This window comes from Mustela lutreola, chromosome 2, assembly GCF_030435805.1.
Source record: "Mustela lutreola isolate mMusLut2 chromosome 2, mMusLut2.pri, whole genome shotgun sequence".
Taxonomy (NCBI): Eukaryota; Metazoa; Chordata; class Mammalia; order Carnivora; family Mustelidae; genus Mustela; species Mustela lutreola.
Genome location: NC_081291.1, coordinates 104585661 through 104605684, shown reverse-complemented (window position 1 = coordinate 104605684; position 20024 = coordinate 104585661). Strand labels below are relative to the sequence as shown.

At 42.8% G+C, this 20024-nt stretch overlaps 1 protein-coding gene across 25 annotated transcripts in view; it reads right to left on the bottom strand.

The window, feature by feature from the left end:
- The window catches only part of KALRN (kalirin RhoGEF kinase), a 661891-nt gene that overhangs the window by 235202 nt on the left and 406665 nt on the right, over window positions 1-20024 (bottom strand). For all 25 annotated transcript variants that reach the window (XM_059162890.1, XM_059162900.1, XM_059162892.1 and 22 more), the window contains exons 22-25: window positions 16688-16870; window positions 15323-15441; window positions 12159-12225; window positions 11454-11563 (exon numbers count right to left, since the gene is read on the bottom strand). In XM_059162890.1, coding sequence (XP_059018873.1) covers window positions 11454-11563; window positions 12159-12225; window positions 15323-15441; window positions 16688-16870 — 479 coding nt within the window. The remainder of the gene's footprint in view (window positions 1-11453; window positions 11564-12158; window positions 12226-15322; window positions 15442-16687; window positions 16871-20024) is intronic.

Genomic DNA, 20024 nt, shown 5'->3' with positions numbered 1-20024 from the left:
ATTGCACTACTTACTTCTATCTTTGGGAAAAACAAATTTTATTGATTTGACTTGCTCTGCATGGCTCCAATCATCTAAGCATTCTGGGAGTATCTTATAATTACAGTTAGTTATGGGTTCTGCTTAAGTGTTACTTATGTCCCCCCCCCCTTCAATGACATAGGAAACTGTTGTTTTTAGTTTTAGTCCTATGTGGAAGGCTACAATGTTAATGATTAGTGGGATCACAGAGATATAATTTTTTTCCACCTGCGATACAGATTTTTCTGTAATAAATGGACATTGCTGTTGTAATAAGAAAAAGTCACTTAAAAATTTGGGGGGATTCCAAGCAGTACCCATTTAATGAAATCAACCTTCCCCTCACATGTGAATTTTAGACCATCCTGATTTAAATCATGGAATGGAAGTAATTATAATGCAATTTGGGCTTTCAAAACACAAATACACAGTGCTTGAAAATCAATGAGGTATGCTATTTCCCACTACTTTTAGAAGAACTGACATACATGTATTTAATAGGACTTCTACAATAAAAATAGGAGAAAAATTATGTAATGCTGTAATTGAGGATCAAATTTTTTTATCAGGCCAAAAAGGAAATATCCTGTTTTTGCTGTAAGAGAAGCAATCTAGGAGCACCTGGGTGGCTTAGTCAGTTAGGGGACTGCCTTTGGCTCAGGTTGTAACCTCAGGGTCCTGGGAGTGAGCCCCACACTCCCTGCTTAGCAGGGAGCCACTTCTCCCTTTCCCTCTGCCCCTCCTTCCTGCTTGTGCTTTCTCTCAAATAAATAAATAAATAAAAATCCTTTTCTTTTTTAAGAGAAGCAATCTGGTTCTCCACCATATCACCTCATCACTGAATTCTAAGAGATATTTATTATGTGGTCCTTCTCCATGAGGAACACTAAGTAATATAATATATAACATCTTCAGGAGTAGTTTTCCAGAAGGTATTTATATGGTCACTCAATTTAAATCTCAGTAAAGACAATACATGCCATGATGGACTGAATATGGCCTGGGGTGGGGACTAGAATGACTTGGTGATTGGGGAGAAAATCTTTTTTTTTTTTTTTTTTCAAGATTTTATTTATTTATTAGACAAAGAGAGAAAGAGATCACAAGTAGGCAGAGAGACAGGCGGGGCGGGGCGAAGCAGGCCCCCCGCTGAGCAGAGAGCCAGATGCGGGGCTCGATCCCAGGACCCTGAGATCACGACCTGAGGCAGAGGCTTAACCCATTGAGCCACCCAGGCACCCCTAGGGGAGAAAATCTGATGGGCTATTCTAAGACAACGATTGGTGAAAGAAAATGAAAGACTTTAAAGAAGGAAGGACCCAGGAGAGAGGCCCTGGAAGATGAGACAGAAGGGAGAAATGGAAGAAGCTAAAGGCCCCTGGCAGTTGGGATGAACCACCTCAGCTTGTGAAAGATCTCTGCTTCCCCATCTCAGGATCTCACTCCAGTCCCCTCAGCTCTGACTCCCACGGTATTTATGCTCTTCTACTTTGGGCTGGTCAAAGAAATGATAAAACAGCCAGATCATGGCATTCCATACAGGAGACAATTCAGGGAGCGTTTTTTTCTTTCCTTAACTTATGACCCAAGGTCAGTGGCCTGGTTGTTTAAGGTTAATTTTAAACAAATGGTGGTAATTATCCCGATAGAACTGATCATTATCTAGCTGCTGGAGACAGTGCTAGGAATTTTCTTTAGAATCTTGGCAGTCTAAATAGAGCAATACCATGACTTCCTTGATAGTAGCTATCAAAACCCTATGAGAGGATGCTCAGTTTGACCATTTTCAAGAAATGAAAGCACTATAAAATGAATTAAATGGATAGAATATTATTTCTATAATGACTGTCTTTCTGGAAAATGAAGGTTTTTAGCAGCAATGGCCATTAGCCCACCTTCTACTGATCCTGTTTCTCACTGTCCTTTCCTCCCACAGCCAAGCAGAAGTTAAAGAACCAGAGTTCCCTCTTAGAGCTGTGAGGGGGCTCTTCCAAGGCTGCATTTCCCTCATCTTTGAATAACAACCTCCTGGGGTTGTTGTGAGGATTTAATAAATCCATGTGGGTAAAGAGCCCACCCCAGTGCCTAGCATATAGTAGACACTACATAAACAGGGGTTCTTTAGGACCCACGCTTCCCAATATTAACAAACTCATACCCCAATAAACATACATATTGCACTTTTCCCCATTTGTGGAGACTCATTCCTGGGGAGCTCTCCCCTAGGGGAGCCCCTGTTGGAAAATCTTTCCCTAGAACATATCCTGGGAAATCTTGATTGAGTGCTACAAAAATTAGATTCCAAGGTCATAGTCATTTACGTTTGGGAAGTGCTGGGCCGAACTGGTCTCTTTACTGCAGGGCTTCTAAAGACCTATAAAATGACGAGGAACATGAGAAGTGTCCACAGTAGATACAGTGTGCAACGCCTCCCAAACTTCTTTGCAAGTTCTGGGGGCAGTATCAGACTCTGTCTCAAGGAACACTCCTGGAAAACCCTAGTGAGTGATCCCTACACCTGGCTGGGCACTACCCTCTCGGGGTTTGGATCTGAGCCTCTGCATTGACCAGAAGAGCTCCCTGGGTAATTCTATTGCATTGGGTCCATAGGTCAGCATTTGAAGGCAACTGCCTCATATTCCACCGTGCTTCTAGTTGGCAGATAATGAATGACTCTGTATGATTTAATATTTTAATAGAAAAAACTAAAACTTAGAAAACTATCTTGTGCTGGGCAAATCAATTCACAACCTTGAGTAAGATATTCACTACCATCTCAATGTGATTGTTGAAGGCCATGTAGCAATATTAAACTCTGCTTTTTGATGTAAAGCTTATGAAGATGGTAGATTACATAACTCTGATCCATAACATTTCATCTACTTCAAGTAGGATGAGTTTAAATGAAAGCATGAGAGGTCACGACACCCTTCCCATATTGGCTCTTCCATAGCCACATCTAGGTCCTCACCATCTCAACAATTAAATGTAATGAATCATGAGAGAACAAGCAAAGCAAGTAGTTTCAGTGTTTATGTGAATAGCTGGGCTTCTTGTTGAAGTGCACAAAACTTTTAAAGAAATGTCAAAATCTAAGCAAAGTCATTACTCTATTAAATGACCATGATGCAATTTTTGTGCGATTACTTTCTAAGGAAAATGCCTCCCTCTGGCTTTGTACAGAATCCTGGGAAATGAAACCCATAGCATTTACTGACAGAAAAGCTTTCTGAGGCTTCTGATTAAGTACTACGGAAACAGCACCATTCCAGAAGTACCTTGAGTCATTCTGATTTTGTTCTTTTCTCCAAAGGTAAATTTGGTCTCTGGTCTCACCACTTCTGGAGAAGGCCTCACAGTGTGGTCCAGAAGATGGCCCTTTACATCAAGGGTGCAGTTTGTATTTAAAGGGGAATGTATTTGATGATCTTGTGTTGTGTGTGTGCATGTGCGTGTGTGTGCCTCTCATGCGTGTGCACTTGTTAGGACGACAGAGGTGGTGAGAAGGGGAATGATGGTAGGGGCTATGGCAAGGAGGAGGAAGAGCACAGGGAGGAGAATACATCAAGAGATAAAGCTGAAGGTAGGGTGGGGAGAGCGCTGTCCGGCTCGGCTCACCGCTTTGCAGGTAAGTCCAGGGCTTTGCCTCCTTATCAAAGCAGGGTTGGGTTACGGTTCTCATGCAAGTGGAGCTAGACATCATTTCTAAAGAATCATTTGTGACTGACAGATTCAGAGTCTAGCACGTAAGAGGGTCTAGAGGGCAAGGGCTGAGACAGCTAATAAGCACGGGACCACCACAAAACTCAGGAGAGCCATGTGCACTCCAGGGAAGGTGTGGGCGGGTTTGTGGAAGTGTGACTGTCAAGTTTGATCACCTAGGCTGAGCCATGAGAGTCGCCCTTCCCTGTCCCTCCATCCACACCAGGAACTTCAGCCTGGATGAGAGACGAAGGGGAGGGGTGTGCAGGGCTGGAATTCCTCTCCACTTATTTTCCACCCTCAGGCTCCAACCTCAAGGGGTACTTTACCTTGCTGCCCTGCTCCCTGTTGAACATGTTTTGTTAATACCTCCTAATTGTGTTTAACTTGTGTGATCAGAGGAAGCAAAAAGTTCCTGCATAGATATGTAACAGGTTTAATGTTTAAAAAGATATTAAAAAGTTAACCTGCCATGGAATGTTATTCATGTCCCTTAATGTGCTATTCAGCAACTAGGCATGGGTACTAAGCAGTCGGTTTGTACAACTAAAATTAACATGCCTTTGATACATCCAACTGAATATTTAGAGTATGTCTTGCCTTGGGTATGCCCCAATACCTATGGACAGCACCAGTGTTGGCAGCTGACTGAAAAAACCATGATCAACAACAAAGCCATGGGTAAAGTTTTATAAGGCCCTTCTGATGGGTGGGGTCAGACCTGCAATCACATACAGGCACATCAAGGTATGGGTTTAGGGCCCAAGAAAAACTCCAACAGGTCTTTCCCTTCTTCTTACCCCGACTTTTGAATATTAAGAAAGTGACAATGTGATGTAATGGGAAGTTATGAAGACCTGGAATCTTTGGCTGTGCTACCAATAGGCTTGGGCAGGTCACAGTGCCTGTAATACACAAGGGAGATGAACAGAACTAGATTATCTTGAAAGGTTTTTCCCCAGGATTTCATACTTTGTAATTCTGTGACTTCTGGAAATGGGATAAAACTAACATCAAGATCACTTGGATGGGAGAAGAGCATAGAAGCATCGAAGAAGCATATTTTAAGCAAGGGTGTGTGTTGGGAAATGAGAGGAGAAGCAAAGGAGGAAAGCAGTGGCCTGCAGTGTGTTCTGTAGACTGGGCTGTAGGCTGCACATCCCCGCTCTCGCCACTGGGTGGAGCCAGCTCCTCACCTTGTAGCTGCAGCTCCTGTTTCTAGGGCTTGTGTTAATTTATGGGGTAGAAACTAGCACTAAAAAAAGGGAAGGAGAAAGAGAAACAGAGCCTAACCCAAATATCAGAATGTATCGCACACAGTGAGGATGTTATTCTGAAAAACTTAATTTCCCTATTACATATAAGCATGTGTGTCTCAGGACATAACATATCTTTTTCTATGGTTCACGATGAAAAAAAAAAATGTTTAATAAACGTCTTGTTGATTTTCCCATCCAGATGTGATGGTGGGGAAGCCTGGGTGGCTCAGTTGGTTAAGTGTCTGCCTTTGGTTCATGTGATGATCCCAGGGTCCTGGGATCAAGTCCTATATCAGGATCCTTGCTCAGTGAGAGCCCTGCTTCTCCCTCTGCCTGCTGCTCTCCAGTTGTGCACCACTCCAACAGATAAATTAAATCTTAAAAAAAAAAAAAAAAAAAAACAAACCTCAAAACCAAAATAGAATGGTAGCCCTAGAGAGGCCTGGGTCTTCATTCATCTCTTTCCCCACACTCCCTTCTGCCTCTAACCTCCCTGCTTCTGCCCTCCCTCCTTTCCCTCTTCCTCTTCTTCCCCCTGTTATCCACCCACTTCACTGTTCTCCCACGCTTCTCCTCTATCTAGGTATTTGATCCCTCTCACCCCCCTCACTCTTGCTCCCATCCCTTCCTCTGCGCCTCGCCCCACCACCATTTCTGACCCCAACTACCTCTACCCTCCATCGCTCTCTTCCTCCACATCAGTCTCACAGGTGACAAGACATGGCTGAACTGACGGTGGGAGGGCCGGACCTCGCCTTACCCCTGACCCAGGGTTGAGACTGACTCACAAACTCCTCCTGGAGACCTCTGTCAGCCTTCTTGCTAGACTTGGCCACTCTCCTCCCTAGAAAGGCCTTTGTTCAAACTTCCCTCCATCATTAAGGCAGCCATCCCTGGTGGTAGAAATCCTACCAGTTATTTAAATCCCATCTCAAATGTCCTCCCTTCTGTGAGGCCTTTCCTATTTTCCAACTGAGGCCATTTTCTTTGCTCCTTTTAACTGCATGTGTGCTTCCCACCCCCTGAACACAGTACCTATAATAATAATTCCCGCGCCTTGGGGGCAAGAGCCTGGGTTTGATTCATCACTTGGTACCAGTTCTAACTCCAAACTAGCACGGGGCTGGCCCGAGAGGGAGCTCTGGGAAGATGATGGAAATGTGGGCCTGGTCCAGTTGTTCCCTGGAGTTTCCCATCCCTTCCCCCAGCTCTCCCCTGCCCTGCTGTACATCAGCCTAGCTCCTGGCTGACCCTGGCTACCTGCTGTCCTACTCGGCTGACCTTGGCCTGGCTGGTGCTCCCAACTTAGCCCCCCAATAGCTCTGGCCCTTTTCCCTCAGCCCCGAGCCCAGGAATGCTAGGCTGGGAGTACAATGGGTGGAGGCCTAGCCCAAATCTTAGCTTCTGGCCAAGCCCGAAGAGAAGAAGTATACAGGGTATCTGGCCCTGGTTGTAGGTCCTTCACTTGCCTTTTCAACACTTGCTGAAAAATGACCTGTTTCAGGTAATTATCATAAGGGTGTAGGACCTGGATGACATACCTGCAGAAGTAATGGGCTGAAGTATGCCTCAAACATCCACAGAGAAGTTGGTTAGATATGAATCAAACCAACCAACTTTGGCAGTCCCAGCTGATAGTCTATGTAGTGGGGGGAGGGGTAACAGCAAAGACCCCCAGAATCCACACCGAATCTTTAAAGGGGGAGAGGGTGTCCCACCACTGGGTAAGTCAGGTTCCTCTCTGGGTCTCAACATTCTTTTTTTTTTTTTTTTTAAAGATTTTATTTATTTGACAGAGAGAGATCACAAGTAGGCAGAGAGACAGGCAGAGAGAGAGGAGGAATCAAGCTCCCAGCTGAGCAGAGAGCCTGATGCGGGGCTTGATCCCAGGACCCTGGGATCATGACCTGAGCCGAAGGCAGAGGCTTAGCCCACTGAGCCACCCAGGTGCCCCTCAACATTCTTAACTATAAATGAAGACAGTTGTACTTGGTGGTGAGGATGACCCTCAGAGCCCTAACAGCAGAGATTTTATAAAATTTGTCATTGATAGGATTCCCATGCAAATAACAGAAAAATAACTGAAAACCAAAAAGTAAAGTTCAGATTTAACTGAAAGTGATAAGCATTTTAAACAGCTGTTCTTACTGAAGCTGAAAATCTGATCACCAAGACAAACTGAAAGAGAATAATTTTTTTTTTTTTGAATCACAAGTTGTAGGTTAATTCTAGTGGGGAGACTGTATTTTAAAAAAAAATCCACTACTGTTTGGGGGATCTATTTATGGAATATGCTATCTTATCTGGGAGCTCCTAGAATGCTTGGTAAAATACAATAGAAATGGACTTAGGTCTTGTGTGTCTAAGTTTCATTATCTTTTTGATTCTATAAAAAGGAGACATAGTATGAAAATGGGAAGAGCAAAGGGTAAAAACTGAGTATAATTCCACTCAAACTTCCAACTTCAGTTAAAACCGCCACTTGTAGGTAGTAAATTTTACATGTTGAATTGCTCTTCTTTATAGAAATTTTGGTGCTTGATAATTTCTCCATTTACTATCTGTACAGACAGAGGTCTTTGAGAAAGATCACACACACACACACACACACACACGCATGCACACACACAGAGAGAAATATTACACAGCTATAAAAAGGATGAGACTGTGCCATTTACAACAACATGGACAGACCTAGAGGATATTATGCTAAATGAAATAAGTCAGATGAAGAAAGACAAATACCATATGATTTTACTCATTTGTGGAATCTGAAAAAAAGCCAAATGAATAAACAACAAAAACCAAAATCAGAGCTGTAAATACAGAGAACAAACTGATAGTTGTGAGAAGGAGGGGTAAGGGACAAGGGCAAAACGGGTGAAGAGCAGGGGGAGATCCAGGCCCCCAGCTGTGGAATGAGTACATCACAGGCATGAGAGGCACAGCATAGGAAACACAGTCAACGACATTGTAAGTGTGTTGCATGGTGACAGATGGTAGTTATGTCTGTGGTCAGCATAGCGTACTATATAAGCCCATCAAAGCAGCATGTTGTACACCTGCAACTCATGTAACACGATGTGTCAATAACACACATATAACAAGACTGAAACTCATAAGAAAGCCCCAGGAAACTCCTTCATTCAGATATTATTTTGCTATTAAGGTTATAACTGTTAAGGGTCTGGCAGTGATGGGGAAAAAAATCATACCTAAGAGTTTTTCCTGTTTTGAGACCTTCACAAACAGAAGACCTACTTATGGCACTAGCCCATAGGTCTGAAAACTCATTCTATTTTTAGTCTATGTCCATTCGTCCATCCATCCATCTATCTACCCAACAAACACTGACTTAAAGTGCACTGTGGGGCAGAGCTAGGCATTAAAAGACATGGGTCTTTCATGGAGTTCACATTTGCTGTATTTTCAAAGCTGCCTTCATTGCCTTTTTGGCTCTTATTTATTAGTGATATTAGAGGTATTATGCTTTTTTCCAGTTAATCCAAAATTTGTATGGTGTAAGGAGAAAGCACATACTATCAGGAAAGTCTTAGCCTTCAGATCCTATAGATTATTAATACACAGCTTTATTTCCTTGGATGTTCCTTTAAGTTGTGAATAATTTAAAACACTATTTTTTTTTTTTTTTTTTTTTTGCTGGAGGGCTTTCTATATGCTTTGCAGAATTCCTTTCTTTTAATGCAGGGTATACTAATTATTCAAGGTTATTGCTAATCTCAGTTATTATGGTATATTATAGCATACAGCATATAACTGGCTGTCTTGGCCTCTATATTGGGATAAAGGATCATTTGCATCGACACCAAGTAGCCTTTGACCACTGGGATTTTGGGTGTTCTTTTGCCTTTTATCTCTCTCTCTCTCTCTTTTTTTTTTTTTTCAGTTTATCTGTCTTCTTTTACTTTATGCTGGTAATATCAAAGTATTTGCTCAAATTCATGACATTAACTTTACTAAGTTACTATGGTCTTAGAAATGATCTAACCATCTAACAAGACTGTTAAACAATTTAACTAGAGGTAAGGTAGCTGTTAGGGAGGATAGAAAGGTCCTTCTATGAAAAGATAAGAACTTTATCTTTGTGATATCTCTTTTGGCTGTTCAAAGGCTGGTTTTTATTTTCTTCTTGTTTCTTTATAACGTTATAAATAGGTAACTTTGGCTGGGTAGCTGTGTTCTTGATAATTACATTTATTCTTCTACAGAATGTAGGCTTCCATGTGGCTTGACTTTTTTTTTTTTTAAGGGCTTGAGAACTATACTTTGCCATTGGTAGCTCTTTCAGCTCTTTATTTTTTTTTTTATTTTTAAAGATTTTATTTATTTATTTGACAGACAGAGATCACAAGCAGGCAGAGGCAGGCAGAGAGAGAGGAGGAAGCAGGCTCCCTGCTGAGCAGAGAGCCTGATGCGGGGCTCTATCCCAGGACTCTGAGATCATGACCTGAGCCGAAGGCAGCGGCTTAACCCACTGAGCCACCCAGGCACCCCTCTTTCAGCTCTTTAAAAATTACAAACTGCTTACTATGGCTTATTAACGTGGTATCATGAAACAAGAGTAAGCGGTAGATACTTTGTTACAACTGGTCCATTTTGACATGAGTATTCTTTTCCCATCTACATTGCTTTAGCAAAAGCAGGGCTCCCTGGAAGTATATGCTGTGATCTCTAGGCTTCCATACTTAGTCATTTTGATAAGAATATGGGGAAAGTGAGACTTGTTGACTAAATCCCAGAGACCGTAAATCAAAAAAGTGAAAGCACCCTGCCCTACTGCTTACCAGTCCAATGTCTTCGCAGATATTCTGGAGGAGATGGGGTAATGCTGAGCGGGACTCAGAGGACAGAACTGGGGGCTTAGTGGTCAAGAATGGCTTTACTGGGATCTTATTAAAGAGCCAAGAGGAAAGAATATTTCTATGTCTGGAGATTTCCAGACAAACCAAATGGAGAATGCTAAAACTTGTGATTTAATAACAAAACAAAACAAAAAAAGAAGTAGTAGTACTGGGAACTTTTATTAAGTACTCCAGAAAGTTGGAAGGGTTTTTTCCTCCTAGAAATGACTGGTTTCACAGTCTGACAGGGTAAGATGTCACAGAAGCTGCACATTTGGTGTTCTTTTTAAAACTGATGCCATTTAAGGACATAAGAGGGTCGATGAGAGAAGTGTGGGTCTCCATGTCTTATTTAGACCTTTTAGAGCCCAGGATCATTTTGTACCAAACTTTTGCTTGCTCCCAGTCATTCCCAGCAAAGGTCCACACTGAGGTCTTATTTTCTATAGCTGGGCTGTCTACTCTGATAGCTACTTGCCATCTAAATTTATTAAATTGAATAAAATTAAATATTCAGTTCTCAGAAGCACAGGTCACATGTTAAGTGTTGAAGGGCCATGCATGTCTAGTGGCTATCGGATTGACCAGCCCAAACGTGGGCCATTTCCATTACAGCAGAACACTGTATTAGAGAATACTGTTCTAGAGGCTTGCCTCACCCCTACACAGGGGGTGAGGGTCTCACCAGGAACTCTTGGGCTGGCGGTTTTCTCTCAGTAAATGCCTCAATGAGTCTGACTACAGGACTTCCTCTGAACTGTGTCCTACAACATTGAAGCTCTACCTCTTGGCCCCTTTCTGAGACAAGGTCCCGAGAGAGATCTAGGACTTTACACTTAATCCTGTGCCTTCAGATTCCTATTTTGAAATCTGAGTTATTTGCGTTAATTGGGTCTGTAACTAACCAACCAATGTTCTGGCTGACTCTGTGAACAATGGAACGTGTGTAGTTTGCTGTAGAAAAGACCCTTAAATTGGGAGCCAGACAAATGAAGTGTGAGGCTTTAGGGCTCTATGGTTCGACTCACTCAACAACACACAGAGGGCTGATTGATGTTCTCCCCTATAAGCTGTCAAGAAATGTGTTCCATTAGGTATTTTGCTTATCTATCTATATATTTACTTTCTTTCTTTCTTTCTTTTTTTTTTTTTTGGTTGAGGGTGGGGATGATGAAGTAGCTAAGGAATGGAGGAAGTATTTAGGTTGAAACAAACAAACAAAAAACAATGGAATTTGAAACCCAAGGCCCACAGCGAAGAATGATGAGCCTTAGATGCATGTCAGAATTTCCTATGGTTTTACTGAGGAGTCGCTACTTTTATCTCCTCGGAGCTTGGTGATCACCCCGACTGGATATGAAGGTGGGGCCAATTAGGTCCCTAAGTAGACCTGGGACCGACACTGCTGAAGACTCGATGTCACTGTCTACAAGTGACTTTGGACAATTGTGGAGAAAGAGGGTTGAGTGAGAAAAAAGTCTGAGCAACTGACTTAAGACAATTCACCAGATAGGATTTACCAATCAGCTTGGACCCACTCATTGGAAAGCCCTGATGATGGGCAATCACGGCCCTACGTATGCTCTGGGGAAACCCTCCACCAACCTACTTGTTATGAAAATCGTAGATCTCCTGGATGTTGCCAAAGATGACATGTTCTTTATTAAGGATCCCGGCAGGGATCTCCTCCACGCCGCTCGTCATTTCCCACAGGTAGGTCTGTAAGACAGCAACAGCTTCATCACAGGCAAGAACTACAAAATGCAGACAAAGTAAACAGGTCTTCACACTGGAGGGGTAAGACTCAGACCAGGCTTGCATGTGGAGTGTGAAAAGTGAGATAGTTAGATACCCAGAACAGGAAGAAAGAACACCCAAATGTTCTATTATTTTCAACCATTGCCGGGAAAACTCACATCCTGAGCTTCACCAAAGCACAAACTCCACATCCCTCTTACTTATTAAATGTGTTTGTTTGAGTGTGTTGGGTGGGGGTCAGCAGGTACAGATTTGCAGACTCAACTGAAGTTCATTGACTTTTTTTATTTAGAAAAAAAATAAAAGTTTTTATTTAGAATTTAAATCTCCTGTAAGTTTTTGCTGGGTCCAGCTCCAGTCTGAGAAGTTTCTTTTCAAAAGCATTTTAAGCTCCCAGGCAATTACTACTGATTCTGGGAGCAAGGTTTCCTCTGTTGGCTTTTATTTGTGAAGCTCTGGGAGAAGACAAAGAGCATTGAGCTTCTCTCAAGGACTTGACACTGGCATGGCTGTCATTTTTCTAATACAGCTGTGCACTGATGACTGCAAGACTTACCTCCAAGCACTCGTGTAAGTCCCTTACATAAGCCTTCTCTGTCTGCAGCAATTCAGCCATAATGAATCTAGAAGAAAACAAATGGGCTTTTCGTTGGTTCAAGATATAATACCTCCCTCCCTTCACACCTCACTCCCCCAACCCTGGCTTTCATGACAATCCCGAATGACCCACTTTTCGACTTCACCACCGTGTCTCATCCTTTCTTCCAAACTCCCTCCCTCTGAGTATTCTCCTCAGAGGCCCTGTCACCTTGACCCCTTGTTCTGTATCCCTCCAGCCTGGGTGTGTTCAGCTAGTTCCATATCCTCTCCCTTTTCTGACCCAGTTCCACTGCTGTGCGATGCCGTGCTGACACACGTGTGCTCTGGGTTGCACGGGTGTGCTTGCGTGCATGCAGAAGCATGCGGTTACCACTTATATTCATTTCCCAGCTGCCTGTCTTCCACTCACAGCTCCAGGAATGATGATTTCTGTTCAACAGAACTGCTGACTTTTACCAAAATGCTCTGCAGTCCCATCAGCTAAGCCAGGTTTAAAAGCCAGGTGCCCATGCCCCAGACACTGCCATGGAGGCTGGCGGGTAGCAAACTTTTGTTTGTAAAGAGCTAGACAGTAAATATTAGTGGGCCCTTAAGTCTCTATCACAACCACTCCACTTTGCTTCTGGAATGTGAAAGGAGCCATGGACTCTATGTAAAAATAAATAAATAACTAGGTAAGTGTTGTTGTGTTCCAACAAGAGTTTATTTATGGACACAACAGAATTTCATCTAATTTTCAAGCTGCGAAATATTTTTCTTCTGGTATTTTTTCAACCATTGAAAAATGTAAAAAATAATGTTGCCCTACGAAACAGGTAGGGGGGTCAGATTTGGCCTGTGGGCCACAGTTTGCTGACCTCTGGCCTAGATTACCCCCTGTGCTTGGACACAATTTCGAAGCGGGCTTGCTTACAACCTGCACCGCAGAGCACAAGTTAAGGATGTTGTGACTGCTCTTCAGTCTCCCCTAAAGGAAAGCTTGAGCTCCGCACCTGCAAGGAGAGGGCTCCCTTCCTCTTGGGCCCCTGAACAACATGATGTTTCCGGGCGGTTAATACACTGATGATGCCTGGCTTCATTGTTGCATACCGACTTCATTTGCTTTCTTTCACAGATTTTTTTCTATAAATGGTGCTTCTTAGCTGACATGTGATGTAGTAATACCTAACTGAGCCAATGTATAGATTTATACATTGATCTTAGGTGATGTCAGCTTTTCATGGTAGCTCATAATGAAAACCGCTACTTGTAGGTGTCTTGGTCTTCACATGAAAATTTTGAGAATGATTAGCCCCAAAGTGTCCCCTGTTGGAAATTTCACAAGAAATATGAAAATGGGCAGCACCTTTTTCCAGACATTTGTCTTTGTAGGATTTTCCTTAAAGTAATCCATTGTGCTAGCAATGACCTTACCATTAATATTAAAGTAGTTCAAAAAAACTCTCCCTTTTGCAGGAGTTCATTAGCCATTCTCTTACTATTCTATGCTATTGGAAGAGTGGAAAGGGCATGAGCTTTGAAGTCAGACAAATAGAAACTGAATTATTATTTTGTCATTTACTGGAAGGAAGTAGGACTGGCTTTCCAAGCCTTAGACTCCTTACTTATAAAACAGCCGACAATACTGGGTTGTCGCAAGGATTAAATAAGATCATATAAGCAAAGTTTCTTACATGTTGCAGGTGTTTGGTAAATAAGGAAAGAAGGAAAATCAGAAGGGACATAATCTGACATGCTTTAAAAAGTTGTCTTTGGTTTCACTGCCTTAGGTTTCTGGTATTCCTCTACCTTGTCCCTTTTTCTCCATCTGCTTCCTGAAGTTTAATCTGTCTTCTTCATAATTCAGCTCCATTGCCCTCCACCTCATTTTGTTTTCTTTTCCAGCTGTCCTTTCCCATCCTCTGGCTATTTGGTGTCCCAGAGAGAGTGCAACAGGAAGATTTGGCCAAGTACAGGCTCTTTATTTCCCTTCCTGTTACAGGCTGAATTGTGCCACCCCATCCCCCATTCATATGTTAAAGTCCCAAACCCTAGTGCCTGAGAAAGTAATCTTATTTAGAAACAGTCCATTACAAATGTAAACAGTTAAGATTGGGTTATACTGGAAAAGGGTAGGCCCCTATTTTAAAGTGAGCATAACAAATATCATGGAGGACAAGGGGTGTTAGAGAGGAGAAGGGAGTTGGGGTAAAATGGAAGGGGAGGTGAATCATGAGAGACTATGGACTCTGAAAAACAATCTGAGGGGTTTGAAGTGGCGGGGGTGTGGGAGGTTGGGGTACCAGGTGGTGGGTATTATAGAGGGCACGGATTGCATGGAACACTGCGTGTGGTGAAAAAATAATGAATACTGTTTTTCTGAAAATAAATAAATTGAAAAAAAAAAGTGACGGTGTCATTAAAAAGGAGAAATCTGGATATAGGTATATATTCAGGAAGAATGCCATGAACACCTGTAGCCAGACATCTAGAGGTAAGGAGAAAGACCTGGAACAAATCCTTCCCTCCCAGCCCTCAGAGGGATCAGACCTGCCAATACTTTGATCTCAGACTTCTAGTCTCCAGAGCTGTGAAGCATTGTATTTCTGTTACTTAAGCCATCCAATTTGTCATACTTTGTTATAGCAGCCCAAACAAACTAATACACTCCCCAGGTAAAACACAAGCTCTGGACTTTGCAGAACAGCTTCAGTTTCTCCAGCTCCAAAAGACCTGTGATCCTACTTTATTTTGATAAGACCAACTACATTGGGCTTCTTAATTTTAGGACATACTGTTTTTTTTTTCCCCAGCACTACCCAAAAGGAATCTTTCAAAATATTCTTCATAAAGCTCTTGCAAAGATCGCTGGGTATGTGTAACTTTCTAACACCAATATAAAGGAAGCAGAGCCATCACGAAATGGTTTTTTAAGGTGGACATGGTTCATTGTTTCCACTATCCAATGCTCTATAATTCTTGATTAGTGTGAAATGCAGGTGGAAGCATCATATCTGTCTATTCCAACCTCTGTGGGTGGTCGTGAGGACACATAAAGCTGTCCAAAGGAACATGTAGCAGTGAAAACCAAGCATAGTCATGAGGAGCTTGCTACGTGGGTAGAAGCTCCCCAAAACATACTCTTTCTTCCGGGCCGACTTCCGCTTCTCTTCATTGACTTCGTGGTTGGCGTCCCGTAGCTTGACCTCACGATCTGAAAGGCTTGCTGGGATGATGTCCAGCTCTAGGTCCTTATTGTCCTATATAGAGAGAGATTGCAGAGGTCACCTTGGAGATGCCTTGGGAGGAACTCATCAGAGTCAGGGGAGGTGGTAGAAGGCAAAAAGAGAGGAAGATATAAGGGAGCAGGTTGAAAAGACAGAGAATCCCACAAATGTCCACCTATAAGTCCTCTTTTTCATGAAAAAATTTTTTTTCAATTAAGAAAGGTATAAAATGTTCAGGTCAAATGGTCAGGGCTAATATCCATGGAAAGGAAAAAAAATAAACACATTTGATAATTAGCGTCCTATTTCCCCAATGACTTTAGTTCTGATTAATCTAAATGTACACACACACATACACACACACACGTACGTCTAAAATTGGTTATTAACCATTAAAATAGATGTGAAACAGAAATACATACAGATATAAGAAAACTTTCATTTGTCAAAGGAAAATAACAAAAGCCAGTATTTTTATTTAAAAAAGCAACTTCCCTTGAAAAGAGAAAGCTAAATGATAGAACAATTATTAAATTTGCCCATCCCTGCTTATTTCAAACACTGTTTTGTATTTATACAGAATGGAAACCTCCAGGAAAAGAAAACTCACCGTTTAAAGCCTAGGGGAGGTGTTATTATTTCTCCCAATTTAGTGGTTTAACCAGTTCACTCTCTAGTCTGTTCTGCTTCAGAGCATCAGTCTATTTAAAGATTTAAGAATTAGCAATCCTAGGATTAAACTGCCAGCCTATATTTAGCTCTTAATTCATAGGTTAGTGACCTCTATTACAAAGAAGAGATTAAAAGTCAGTCTTCCCTTGATTCTTGGCAAACAGTATCTCTTTTCAGTGAAAATGTCCAATAGCCTTTGCACAATTGCATCCCTTACTCCTGAAAGAACACTATTATACATCCTGGGGACCCCAACATTTGCTGATTAACATAATTGGGTGGAAGATGGCACTGATGAAGCCAAGGTAAGGGGTTTAATCCTCAAAGTCAACAGTTAACTCTACACATGGAAAAACTGTTCTGTGGCCATGGGCCTCAGCACCGGCCAGCCAGTTTTGTTATTTAGCATTAATCATGAGGGGCTGAAGGCCAATGGTTCATCAAAATCCATCCCCTGACTAGAAAAATCACACAAGGCAAGCGTTCTAGAGGTCAAGAGCTCAGAAAGACTGTTCCGGAAAGCCCACTTTCCTCCATGGTAATGAGAGAAGCGGTGCCCAGAGAGATGAGAAGGAAGGATGTCCCAGCTGGGCAACCCCATGCCTACCTCCGTGTTGACGCCTAGCGCTTTCTCCAGAGAGTACCGGTACTTTCCCATCCTCAGGGAGAAGTCTCTGTAATGCTTGTCCACCGTGGTCACCCATTTCCTGATCTCTGTGGCATGAATGTGGCCTTTTTCCACAAAGCTATCAGCCAGTTGAATCAGAAGCTTCACCTTCTCCTTTGTTTGCTGTCCCAAAAGATGGTCTCAAGTTACTAGATTTATGCTCATAGCCCTTCACTCCCACCCCCCTTTCCTTCACTGCAGCCACAGATACTCCCTGCCTGCCTGGGTTTATACCCAGCTCTGCCCCTAGCTGGGAGGTCTTGAACAAATTACCTAAGTCCTCTGTGCCTCCGTTCTTTTACCTACAAAACAAGGATGGATCATAATAATCCTCTGTCATAGGGTTGTTGTGAGCATTTCATGAGTTGGCCATGCAGAATGCTCAGAACAGTGCCTGGGGCACAGCGCTCTCATTAGGAGCTCAGGAAGCGATACATGTTAGCCATCATGATTACTGTAAGCATCTCATACATTAATACGGTCCTTTAGCAGGTCGCAGGATAGGTTAGTGTCACATCTGAGACTCAGTTGAGTCTTTTTTTTTTTTTTTTTTTTTTTTAAAGATTTTATTTATTTATTTGACAGAGAGAAATCACAAGTAGATGGAGAGGCAGGCAGAGAGAGAGAGAGGGAAGCAGGCTCTCCGCCGAGCAGAGAGCCCGATGCGGGACTCGATCCCAGGACTCTGAGATCATGACCTGAGCCGAAGGCAGCGGCTTAACCCACTGAGCCACCCAGGCGCCCAAGACTCAGTTGAGTCTTAAAGCATCTTTATTTTTTTTTTTTAAGATTTTATTTATTTATTTCACAGAGAGAGATCACAAGTAGACAGAGAGGCAGAGAGGCAGGCAGAGAGAGAGAGAGAGGGAAGCAGGCTCCCTGCTGAGCAGAGAACCTGATGTGGGACTCGATCCCAGGACCCCGAGATCATGACCTGAGCCGAAGGCAGCGGCTTAACCCACTGAGCCACCCAGGCACCCCCTTTAAAGCATCTTTAAAATGTGGGTGGCAGGAGGTGGTGTGGGTCTCCTCAAACCACAGATAAAAAAAGCTGAGGCTTAGAGAGGCTTAGGGTTCGTCCAAGTTCATCCCACCTATAAGTGAATAATAGCACCTATTGGCTTCTGGACCACGGAGCCTAGTTCTCTCCCTTCACTGCACCGGCCTGAAGGAGGCTTTGTCAACAGCTCGGGTGGCACATGCTAGAATCTAAAGAAATCTAATGAGCAGATTTCAGAGTAAGGTCTGTCTCTTTCACCACCAGGATCTTGTCTTTAGTTTCCATTAGAGAGAGAGAGAGAGAGAGAGAGTAAGAGAAGAGTTAATGAAGCTAGTATCTATTATGGGGCTAAGGAAGGTGGAGTTCTGATATATATCGGATTAATTCCATTTCTAGCCAGAGTTTATTCAACACTTACTCTGTCCACACCACTGTGCAGAGGGCTGTGGGAACAGGCTTGGGGGGTAAACAAAAGAAGAGAAAAAGATACTCATTTTCTCCAGTCTATATCTCTAGAGGGGACAAGATTGTCACACAGAGTGGTTAAATAACTCAGGGCATTATGAAATTGAATGTCAACATGAGAAGTATGTAGAGTTAACACTGCAGGAATTTTAAAACAGGAAAAAATGAAGGTGGGATGGCATGGGCAGGAAAGGTCCTGTGGGGAGGAGGGGCTTATGCTGGGAAAGATACAGAAACAAAGGAGATGTGTGGAGAAGTAAACACTTGCTCATCTTTTATCCTCAGGTTGGGTTTTGAAACTCCAAGATCAGGGAAGCTTGATTAATTTTAAGAAAAAGGGAAGTGCATTTGAATGATATTCAGAGAAATAAAATTATTAACTTTTGGATTGGAGGAGAGGAGATTCAAGTGTTGGTTTGGTTTTTTTGTTTGTTTGGTTTTTTTTTTTTTTTTTAGATTTTATTTATTTATTTGAAGGAGAGAGAGCACAAGTGCAAGCATAAGAGGTGAGAGGAGGGGCAGAGGGAGAAGCAGAGTCCCCGCTGAGCAGGAGCCTGATGTGGGACTTGATCCCAGGACCCTGGGATCACGACCTGAGTCAAAGGCAGATGCTTGATCAACTGAGCCACCCAGGTTTCCTGGAGATTCAAGTTTTGGATCATCCTAAGATCTAGATAACTGAGGGAAACTGAGGCAGAAAAATCTCCGGAGCAATAGCAGAACGGACAGAAGAGCCTTTCTTTAGTCCATCCTCCTCCCTCACTTTCCAGGCTCATCTACAGACCTCCCACAAGAGACGGATCCCCTCAAGAAATGCCAGAGAAATGTCTGGAAAGGCAAGCAAGGCCAGGGACATGTGGGCTCCAGCTCTCCAGAAAATCACACACTTGAGCCTCCCCTATCTCAGGACAGCAGGCTTGTCCCTAGGCTGGGAGACAAGGGCCCAGAAGAGCTTTGTTGTGAAGGGTCTGAGGATAGAAGTAGTATCTCCTTAACCATCATAAGGCAAAGAAAAACATCATGGGAAATTGGTTAAGATCCCTAGTAGCCTAAGGACTTCTAGCTTACTGCAGTTAGAGTTTTTGTTTTGTTTTTTTCCTTTTCCCCCGAAAAAAAGAAGTTATAAAGTTTGCTATTTATTGAAAGCAGAGATTAAATTTTTTGCAGTCATAATCAAGAAACCTTTATGTAAAACGCTTGAAAATATGTATTCTCTGCTCTCGGTAAAGAGACTTTGGCATGAAATGGGGGTTTTACAACCAGCTGGTGCCAGAAGCCCTCCTGGGAGCTCCACCACCAGAAATCATATCCTGAAACATGGAACTTATAATTTGGATGCAACAAGAAGAATGGTTTGTGGTCAAGAGTATCCCAGGTATGTGTAGAACCTGGGGGAGCAAACAGGCAGTAAATGGGCTGGTGTAGACAAGTCCTCCTTATGTGGCCTCACCTACTGGAGAGCTGCCGTGCTCTTCATGGCCCCTAAACACTAGCCATGCCAATCCTCACATGCTCTTCCCGTTGTCACGGGTGGTTCTTACTCAGCCTTTCTTTCTTTCTTTCTTTTTTTTTTTTTTTTAAGATTTTATTTATTTATTTGACAGACAGAGATCACAAGTAGGCAGAGAGGCAGGCAGAGAGAGAGAGAGAGAAAGAGAGAAAGAGGAGGAAGCAGGCTAAGCAGAGAGCCCGACTCGGGGCTCAATACCAGGACCCTGGGATCATAACCTGAGCCAAAGGCAGAGGCTTTAAACCACTGGGCCACCCAGACATCCCTCGGCCTAGCTTTCTATGCAATGACCTTCTTTCCTC